The 11503-nt window shown below is 26.7% G+C and overlaps 1 protein-coding gene across 1 annotated transcript; it reads right to left on the bottom strand.

Moving 5' to 3' along the window:
- Nucleotides 1–6210: 6210 nt before the first annotated feature.
- LOC112706196 (alcohol dehydrogenase-like 2) lies at nt 6211–11166 on the bottom strand. Its single transcript, XM_025757368.3, has 10 exons — nt 11017–11166; nt 10781–10920; nt 10644–10690; nt 10190–10518; nt 9179–9261; nt 8272–8347; nt 8081–8145; nt 7045–7140; nt 6789–6950; nt 6211–6447 (listed from the first exon to the last, which is right to left on the bottom strand). The coding sequence occupies exons 1-10, from the start codon at nt 11063–11065 to the stop codon at nt 6331–6333; spliced, it is 1164 nt and encodes a 387-aa protein (XP_025613153.1). The 5' UTR covers nt 11066–11166; the 3' UTR covers nt 6211–6330.
- Nucleotides 11167–11503: the final 337 nt, after the last annotated feature.

The following is an 11503-nucleotide window of genomic DNA, read 5'->3' as shown; positions in this document are numbered from 1 at the left end:
ATTTTAAGAATAAAAGTGTTCACTAACTCTTTTTAATTTTTATATCTCCATATAATTAATAATATTTAATAAAATTTATTTAATATATATATTTTTGTCCCACTCCTAAAATTTTCTGGGTCCGTCACTGGTTACATATAGTGATATAAATGCATGTATTTTGAAAAATTCTCTTCATGGTTCCAGTAACAAAAAAGCTTAAGGAAGTTAGAGTCTAGAATTGAACAATTATATCTAAGACTTAGGTGTTAGACAATCCAATAAAAAAAGTGAGATTGCAGAAATGAAAACACTTCTATTCTATCACAAGCATAAATATCTTTATCAAAGCACACTCACATTCAATTAAATAAAACATATCTTCTATTACAAGACCTGTAGATCTAATAAACAAAAGATATATCGTGATGTGGCAATTCCAAAATGGAATAAACAGTTAGAAGGATAATATAAATATTAGTCTTTAACAAATATGAAAGAGCAAAAGCTAACTTCCAACACGTAATATTCTATTATCGTTGTTTACAAAGTCAAAATGTTGGAGCCCTAAAATGAAAGATTTGTTGTGCTTCAGATAAAAAAAAAAGAATACAAATAAAATTTCATCTCAGTGAATTACAAGTTTAACAAAGTTAAGAAGCAACAATCTCAATCGTTGTGTATCACTCAAGTATCAAGAAAAGTTCAATAGAATCATTCAATTCAACCATTATTTCAGAAAATCAGCAACTCAAAATAAGTAAAAATCAACAAAATCAGTATTAACTATTATTAACTCAACAATTCAGAATCAGACAATTAGTAAACCTAGTATTATTAATAAAGTCAGCAACTCAATATTATTAACAAAAGTACAAAACAATAAAAAAAAATTTAAGCAGCAGTGCTTATCGACAGTGAAGGAGAAAAGAAAGTAACAACGACAGAAGAATGGGAACGTCACGGAAGAACCGAAGTGAGCTCGGACAAAGAGCGAGAGAGAGCTCGAAGAGGGACGTTGAGCTCAGAGAGAGACGATGACCGAACAAGCCTTCGCGACAGCGACGCCACGAGCTGACGGAGACCTTCTTACGACGGTAAGGAGAGGAGGAACGATGAGAAGAGGGACGAGGATAGCTTCCACACGCGACGCAGCACCCACGGTCTGTCTTCGCTGGCGGCAACAACACCCTCTACCAGAGAAGAAGAGTTCGGCGATGACTTTGAAGAGGGATGGTGGCTACAGGCTGCAATCGAACTTCGAAGGAGGTTCAAGGACTAGCTGTCTAGGGTTCTTCGATCTTCATTCTTCGGAGGAGGTAAATACCAAATCGGTATCCGAAAGATTCTGACGCTGATAAAATGGTACCTAATCTTTGTTATTGACAAAATGATCCCTGAAAGATTTTAAAATTTGACGAAAATGACCAACCTTCAATTAAATTACCTGGAATTAAGGTTTAAAGGTGACGTGTCAGTTAACAATTTTTATAATTACAAAATTTACTAATTTTAATTTTTATAATTTTAAAAATACCCCAATTTTATTGTTTAAAAAATTCTAATCCCCTTTCTCTGAAACTCTCATCTCTTGTTCTCAATCATCATCATTTTTAAAAAATTCTAATATCTTTTTTTCTTCTCTTTTTTTTTCACTGGAAAGACCTCAAATAAAACAGCTAAGAAAGATACATCAAATATTTTAAGCAAGATGCTTATGAAAATTGGGAGTGGAGGTAAGTTGACAATGAAAATATGATTTCTTTTGGGGTGGATCAAGAGATTGAAAGTGAGTTGAACCGCGCTATTAAGGCATCAATTTTTTTAGATGATAATGATAATGAAAATGCGAACATTTTGAGTGAAGAATTGATGGGATTTTGTTAGTTTTGCTGCTACCATTTTTGCTAAAGATCTCTTATTGAACATATGTGAAACTGTCTTGATTTACAAAGAAGAAGAATAAGAAGTGTTAAAGCGTTGAGATTGAGTCTAAGAGAGATGCCATTTCTTGGACGGTGTTCTCTTCAGCTTTGGAAGTGGCGAAGCCGCTGCTGCTGCTGTCGTTTCTATAACCACCCATCATGAGTTCAACAACCATAGTAGCATCACAACCATTGGGTCAAGAAAAAAAAAAGAGAAATAAAAAAGAAGTTGAGTCTTGAGAAGGGTTGAGTTTGAGATAAGCATCTTTGGTTAGAAGAGAGAGAAGAAGGAGGAAGGAGGAGGGTGGCGCTGTTGTAGTAAACCAAAGTCGGAGGTTGGTCGGAGAAAGAAGAAGGAGGAAAGTAGAGGTGGTGATGAACGAAAATGAAGAGGAGTTTATTAGGGAAGAAGAAGAAAATTTGAGGAGGATGACGAGGAAGAGGAAGAGACGAGGGTTTTCGAAGAAAAGGGATTAAGGTTTTAAAAAATCGAAATTGGGGTGTTTTTAAAATTATAAAAATTAAAAGTGGTAAATTTTGTAATTATGAAAATTGTTAATTGACACGTCATCCTTAAATAACTCCAAGTAACTCAATTGAAGGTTGGTCACTTCTGTCAAAATTTTAAAATATTTTGCGGATCATTTTGTCAATGACAAAGAGTAGGTATCATTTTGTTGGCGTCAAAATCTTTCGGGTACCGATTTGATATTTACCTCTTCTTCGGATAGAAAGAGGGGTGTGGGATGGGTACTGGGCATTTTTGTTTTTTTTTTATTAATTCAAAACGAAATAACCTAAAAAAAATTCGGTCAATTCTGACTGTTAACTATTGGTTCATCCGGTTTTTAGACCGATTTTTTTGCCAAGTGATTTTTATCATAGTTGTCAGAATTGAACCGATAATTAATCTGATCAAGCTACTGGTTATCGCGTCACTGATTCAACCATTGGGTTACAGGTTGAACCGATTGATCCAGTAATAACTAAATAATTATATAAAAATTTAATTTACTTTTATAATAAATTTTTTATATTAATTAACTTATTTTAAGATTTTAATAATTTATTAATTAATTATATTAATAAAATATATGTTGAAAAAAGTTAATATTAATAAATATTATATAATTATCAATAATAAAAATATGATATGATTAATAAAAAAATTTTGTTTATCATTTTAATTTAGAGATATTTAACAATATTTAATATTTTTTAATAATTATGTAAAATTAAAAAATTAATTAATTTAAGTGAGTAAATATAAAATAAAAATTCAATTAAATTAAATATAAAACTACTCATTAAAATAAAAAGACAAAAAGATAAAGAAATTTTAAATTTTGCATGACTAAAAAGAGTTAATAAGATAAAGTTATTAATTAGGATATGTCTAATAAATTATAATATATTTATAAAAGGTCACGTATCCTAATTAAAGAATATCTTAACTTGGTGGTTGTAAGGATTTTATGTCCTTGCAACTCTAGTGACGCGAAAAATTGGTACGGAGAGTCCGATTTAGTTTGCAGTTCAAGTCGATTTTGATCGGTTCATTTATTTATACGATTTGAATGTTATTTTGAATCGGTTAAGAATTTGGTTTATTAAATTTTTTATCAAACTGATCAATTCGATCCAAATTTAATAACTATTATTTTTATTGTCATTCGGACTAATAGAATGATGGGTTCTCAATTAACCTGATTAATTGGTCAGTTCAGTTAGTTATTAATATTTAAAAATATAAACTTAAAATATATTATTAAGTTTTAAATTTATAAAATTAACTAATAACTAAAAATAATAAATTTTGTTCACTCGAATTTTTTTTCAACTAATAATCCACTTTTGATATACAAAAAGAGTTATATTTTGTGTTCAAATTCTAGAAGTATAAAAAAGTTTTTTTAATGAAGACACCCAAATATAACTGATGATATATTATAAAATGATAGAAATGTGTTAAATATAAAATGACAGAGATGTGTTTTACATACGACTTTTAGGAGTAAATTATAGATGGCCAAGGTCACAAAAAACAATTATTGATGGCCGTAAGTTTTAATTAGTCACATTTGTTTGTATTCAAATACAATGCCGTATTTTATAATAAAACTTTTGTAAGAATACATCATTTACTAAAGTCATAAAATGTACTTTTTAGTTAGTTAATAGCTCACATTTAATCCTTAAGCAGTGAAGCGTAATAATAGACTGTGCTTGAAATAATGTATTATTTCAAAGCTAAAAAATATATTTTAAAAGGTTATATTATCATGAATATTATGTCTAAGAATATTATACTTAAATATTATATAAAATTTCTTTTTTTAGTACAATAAATAGTTAGAAATTGTTTTTCACATCTCAAAAAATAAATTAATATACATTTATTTTTGGGTAAAGTATACTTTTGTTCCTGAAATTTGATAAAAGTTTTAAAATTACCCCTAAATTTCATTTTGTTTCAATTTTGTCCCATAAGTTTACGATTTGCATCAAATATATCCCTGATGATTAATTTTTCAAAAAATTTAAGACTAATTCCACAACAATTTCATAAGAACAATCCTCAATACAAGCAAATCAAGTATAATTTTCATGCATTATTTGTTAGATTCAGGGACGGATCCAGAAAGTTTAGTATGGAGGGGCCGAATTTTAGATAATTTTTTTTTTCATTTCATAAAAATAATTAACATATAGTTATTAGAGTTAGTTTTTCAAAAAATTTATCAAATATATATATATATATAATTATAAGTTTTTTTTCACAATTTTATTTTTAATATGATAGTTACATAAAAAAATATAACAATATTAATAATATATTATAAAATTATAAAGTACCAATAATTTATAGCGTGTTTAGTTAAAAATGATCACATATCTTATTAATTAAAATTAATTATTTTAAAAATTTTTAAAAATTTGAAAGTAAATGATAATTAATTATTTGAAAGACACAATACCTTTATAGAATATAAGATATAAGATATTTTTATAAAAGTGTTTCTTTCAACAACGTAAATTTAGAAGAAAAATAAATATTTTTTTATAAGAAAAGAATATCTAAAGTACATAATATGATTACCAATATATAACTACGTAAGTTATTATTAATATAATAATATAAATTTTAAATATGTTAATATAAAATAAACAAATGATTTTTTTTAAATAAATGTAGAAATTATTATATAAAAACTAATTTGAAAGTTACAAAGACTTGAGGGTATGATATTAAATTAGTTTAGTTAAAATTATTAGTGAATTAAACAATTAAGACATAAATCTATCAGATAATAAAAAATAATATATATGAAAATACTAAATTATATAATATTTTTATTTTTTTAAATACATATCTCATATATAAATATAGTTTCTAAAAATTTTCGGGGGCCGAGGCTACTACTCGCCCCCTCTAGGTCCGTCTCTAGTTAGATTGGTCTTAAATTTTTTAAAAATTTAGCCGTTGAGAGTATATTTAATACAAATAAAAAACTTCTGGAACAAAATTAAAACAAAATAAAACTTAAGAGTATTTTTAAAACTTTTACCAAACTTCGAAACAAAAAGTATACTTTACCCTTTATTTTATTATACAATCTTTGGTTATAAAATAATCCCAATATCAATCAAAGAAGGGGTGATCAATTCTTTAACAAAATATATAATAGTTAGAATATATAATAATTGTATATACTAACTTTTATTCACTTAACCTGAAAAGATCAAATACTCACTTTTTAATAAAAAAAAAAATTAGTACTATATATAGAAAAAAATTATTCCTAAAATTTAAATTTTAAAAAAATTTAATTATTTTATTAATCTTTATAGTTTTATTAAATTTGTAATTAGGTTCATATACTTTTTTTTTCTTTTAATTGAGTCCTTACACTACTTTTAATTTTGTAACGTGATTTTTAGTAAAAATATATTAGAAATAGTTAAATATTTATCCGCAAATTGAAAGTATTCATAATTAAAAACCTAACTAGGTCTTTGACTACATATTTTTTGAGAGAAATATTCTGTTAAATATTAATATTTTTAACATAAAAAAACCTAATTACAAGATTAAAAGCAATGTAAAGACCTAATTAAAAAAATATAAAGATTTAATTATAAATTTAATAAAATTATAAAAACAAACACAATAGTTAAATTTTTTAAAAATTCAAACAAATATAAAAGTAATACATTTCAATAAATAATTTTTAAAAATAAATTAAAATTCCTTAAACCAATCGCACTAAAACATTGCACAAGAAACCAACTGCATAGGACAAAGTTATCAAACATGTGAATCATGCATCATATTGTTATTCCGATAAATATATTTAAGAGAATACAATAATTTTTGAGGGATATGAAATAGAATTACAATGAAATGTAGCAGTAGAAGTAGTAGTTAAGGATCCATCTTTATAATGCAGCGGAGGCTCTTTCCTTGGTGGAGATAGTCAAAAGCTTTGTTAATGTCCTTGAAGGGCACCTCGTGCGTTATGAATCCCTCCAAGCTAAATTCCTAAAATAACAGAATATGGCACCATAAAAAACCTTTTGCTATATATACCCATCTGATCTTTTAATATTAATATATTCAGAAGATTTTAGAGCGAACAAATTTTAATAATTTCAGTCAGTAATTAGTTAATATAAATATCAAATTGTCTTCGATAAATAAATTTTACTGATTTATATGTAATAATTTTAATAAATATAGATGTAAATTATATTAATTTGTATGTATAAATTTTAATAAATATAAATATAAATTATATATTTTATATATACAAATTCTTGTAAAAAATAATAATATTTATTAGTGATGTAGCGGTACGAAAAATATTATTGCGCTGCACTTACTTTGTCCAAGTACTTATTAGCAAGGAGGGGGATATCAGATTTGGGTTTGAGACCTCCAAACATTGATCCTGTGATTGTTCTGCCTCTCGACAACAGATAAGGATTCAATGTCACTTGCGAACCATGCATTTCCACCCCTAATATCACGGTTTTCCCCCAACCCTGACATCATACACAAATATAATTAAAAAAAATTCTAAAAGTCCCTCTCTTTCTCTTCTCAATGAATACTCCAAGATCAGATAAACGTATATACATTCCGACTACTGTTAAAAGCCTCTGCCATCAGTGAAGCCAACCCTATGCACTCGAAGCAGTAATCAGCACCTCCATCTGTCATTTCGTTAATCACCTAACAAAAAATGTAAGACACAGCATACAAAGTTCAACAATTTTTGTATGCATAGTTCAAATTGCTACGAAATATATGGTAATTATTAGTATACACTTAAAGATTCTTTTATAGTAACATAAGTAAATACTTTTTTCGATTCCTATTCTTTTTGAAAATTGATAAGTCGCTTCCTAATATTTAAAAAATGATAAATCGATCCCTTTTTATTTCTTTCATTAGACGCATCAACTCTTTCATTAAACAAATTAGTTTCTATCTATTTCTTCTATTAGATACATCAACCTCTGTCTATTGACCACAGAAGGATCAATGTGTATAGACAGGGATCGATTTATTATTTTTTAAGGGAGTCACTTTGATAAAGACGCTTAAAACGTCTTTTTTAAAAATATTTTTAAATAATTAAAATTTAATACATATAATTCATTAAATTATGTTATTTTTATTAAAATTAGATTAAATAAATTGATTTGGCAAAAAATCGATAAATTAGACCTTGAATCAGTCTAAATTAATATTTTTTTATAAAAAATAATTACAATATTCCTATTATAAAAAATGACTAAAAATTCTTATTTTATATATAAAATGACTAGAATTTAGGGTTTTCAAAATTAAAATATATATATAATAAAAATATTTTAGTCATTTTTTATAATAAGGTTATTGTAGTCATTTTTTATTAAAAAGAATATTAATTTAGATCGATTTAAGGTTTGGTTTACCAATTTTTCGACCAAATTAATTTGTCTCATATAATTTTGACAAAAATAACATAATTTAATCGATTATATGTATTAAATTTTAATTAATAAAAAAATATTTTTAAAAAAAAGATGTTTTAAGCATCTTTATTAGAGTGGCCTCCATTTTTTAAAGATTAAGAGGTAATTTGTCAATTTTCAAAAAGGATATTACTCATCTAACATCATAGTACCTCGCTCACTGACTTGTCTTCACAAGTGGAGGGATTCACAAAATCAGTAATTCCAAATCTTTTTCCTGTATAAACAACACACAGTAATGGTATGGTCCCCGAGATTAATCAAAATAATGTGTATTATTTAAAGTTTAAACAAAATTAAAGACCAGCCTAGCTAGCAAGTACACATGAGATATATCCCAAACCTATTTCAAATTTTTCATGATTAATATCCACGCCTATGATCTTTGTTGCTCCTCGTTGTTTTGCTCCTACAGCAACCTGTTGCCATTCAAAAGCCGCGAGTTAAAGTTTAGAGACCAAAAGAAATTAGACTAACAGATAGAAAATGATAAATCTTATCTTCTTTTATTTTTTTAACTTGGAGAAATAACGTAGTATAAAAATATTAATATATAATTATTCTTGGCTAGAAGAAATATTATGAAAGGCTCTCTATATAAAGGGATGCCAAAAGTTTAAGTCATTAAAATTGATCTGATATTAAAAAATTTTGATAGTTTATATGAAAATTAATTTTTAGTCTTGTACTTTTATTATCATCTATGCATCAGGAAAAAAAAAACCAAAAAAAAATTCTCTTAAAGGATATTTTTCTTTGCAAACATATTATATACATACTAAAAATTAATTGTCAAATTAGTCATTATATATTTAAATATAATTATATATATTATTTAATTTATTTTAATATATATTTTATATAAATAATTAATACTTTAATGTATATGGCGCTTATAATGATATACATGATATAAACGCATTTGATCCATTTTTATTTGTTATATACTTTATATATGTTTATAGTTATTATAAACACTTTATATATTACATATATATATAAAGTATGAATCATATTATAATTTATACATAATTTAATTAAACTAAATTTAAATGAAGGCTTATTTTTTGTTTTTTATATTTATATTTAATTATGATTGAGTCAATTAATTTAATTTATAATCTATCAATTGAATCAGTAATTTAATAATTCAGTCGTATGATCGAATCGTGATTCAGTTCTGATAACTACAAATAGAGCAACTCAAATTGGTTTAAACAATTAAACTAACGTTGTTTCTGGTAACTTACCGCAAGGCCTACAGCTCCTAGCCCAAAAATAGCCACTGTCGACCCTTCTTCCACGTCGGCCACTTTCCATGCCGCTCCCAACCCTGCAACAAAATTTCATTTTTTTTTCTTTTATGGACTATGAATCGTCTTTATTTTTATATTTTTTACTCTTAGATGTGACAATGAATTTACAACAACAGAAATAAAATCTTATCCCATTAAATAACATTAATCAAACAATATTAAAAGTGAATATGAAGAAAAAAAAATCAATAAATATACACTGTTTTAAAAAAAATCATACTTTAAAATATATTAAAAAGATACAAGTATCGTATATATTTTTCAAAGTCTAAAGTAAGAGATGAGTTTAATTTATTCTAATAGTTTGCTTTCAGAAAAAAACAAAAAATCTGATTTTGTTACCGAAACAGATATTATTGCATTGACATGGAGATGGAATAAACTAATATAGTAAAAGAGTATTGAAATTTCTTCTTTATGTTATGTATGTCTCTTTTTCTCTCTGAGAAATCAGTGACCATCATGATGATCCATCGTCATCCCCTTCAACTCCAAACCTCTGTGACCTCCCATTACCTTATCTATTTATTTATTTATTATTATTATTATTATTAATTTTCTATAATATTTATATTTCAGTATCTAATTTTTTAAATTATCTTTTATAATAAATTTTAAATATTTAAAAATATATTTATTTTTATATTTTTAAATTAAATATTAATTTTTTATTTTATTTAGTAAGTTAAGCATCACCATTTAAACATAATATCAAATACTAAATTAAAAACCAGACATATGAAAACACTTTAATCCGATATATATATATATATATATATTCCAAAGTTAAGGATGAAATTTGAATTCGTAATCTCTAACTAAGTATAGAAAAATTATGTCATTTGAGTTATAATTTGTTGGTAAATTTTTTATATACTTAGGATAACAAAAAAACTCAATAACAAATGAAAAATTAATGTCTCTAATTGAGTTTTAAATGGTAACCTGTTGAAACACCACAACTGAGCAAGCAAGCCTCGTGAGGAGGAAGGTGATAATGGCTAATGTTGACCAAATGAGCCACATCCACAACTGTGTACTCTGAGAAGCTCGAAACACACAAGGTATGGTGCACCGTTTCTCCATTCATATCCCTGAATCTGCTCGTTCCATCTCTCGGCATTACACTGAAAAACTCCTTCCGGAATTTGGAGCACTCGTTGCTCTTAGAACTCTTGCAGTCCCTGCATTCCTCGCAGTTCGCCAGAAACACAGGGACTACTCTGTCTCCTTCTTTCACTTCTTTCACGTGCTCCCCTACGCTCTCCACAACTCTTAAGTATCCGTTACAAAAAGCGGTATAATATAATTAAAATTTAATTTTAATACACTGACACTAAAAGAAATAAAGGTATCAAAATTTTAAAGCGATTAGCGATTTCAATTTATCAGACGTTACCCTACTGCTTCATGACCGAAAATTCTTGGAAATTTTGCTGCACTGACCTGAGAAGGAAAATTACAGATATGTATGGGATACTCATTGGAAATTATTTAGTGATTTAACGAAAATATTATGAAAATAGATATGCTTACGTGGTCTATTTTCCAGATGGTTACATCAGTGTGACACAGAGAAGTGAGTAGAATCTTGATCCGAACCTCCCAAGCTTTTGGTGGGTCAACCTCAATTTCCTCTATAACAAGAGGTTCACCTGCTTTTCTGCATATTGCAGCTGTTCCAATAACAAACAAGGACACGTTAAATTAGATATTTAGATTGATCATAATAAGTAGTCTGCAAAGAAATATTTCACAAACATAAATTTAACCTTTGCATCTGATTGGTTTGCCAATATTTTCACTGCTATTGCATGCCATGGCTAAAGATCAGAGAAGTCTTGAATCCTGATATGTGGGTAGTTGGAGGCACAGGTTCAAACTCTTATTCCATATATCTTGGTTCATCCTTAAATAAACCAAACTTTTGAAAGTCGGATCAATTATTAAGTCAGTAAAAATGAGCAATGTTAGGGGGCAGCAATTTTTGTTATTGTTAGCCATCAATTAGCCATCAATGATGATTTGATGGTGTGAGATTGGTGTGAGATTTCATCTAATGGCTCACCTTCCTCTGCTGGTTACATGTTGGCCAAAATTCAACAAAACTGTTGGTCCTAGATTTTTTCAGTAAAAATTAGTGATTCAAAGATTTAGAAGTTTGTTCAAGTTTGGTCAAAGTTGAATCAAATTTATTATAATAAAAAGAATATCATTATTTATAAAATATAATTTTTTCTTAAAAAAAATTAAAATAGT

This window comes from Arachis hypogaea, chromosome 8 (assembly GCF_003086295.3).
Source record: "Arachis hypogaea cultivar Tifrunner chromosome 8, arahy.Tifrunner.gnm2.J5K5, whole genome shotgun sequence".
Taxonomy (NCBI): Eukaryota; Viridiplantae; Streptophyta; class Magnoliopsida; order Fabales; family Fabaceae; genus Arachis; species Arachis hypogaea.
This window is presented reverse-complemented; position numbering and strand designations above follow the sequence as displayed.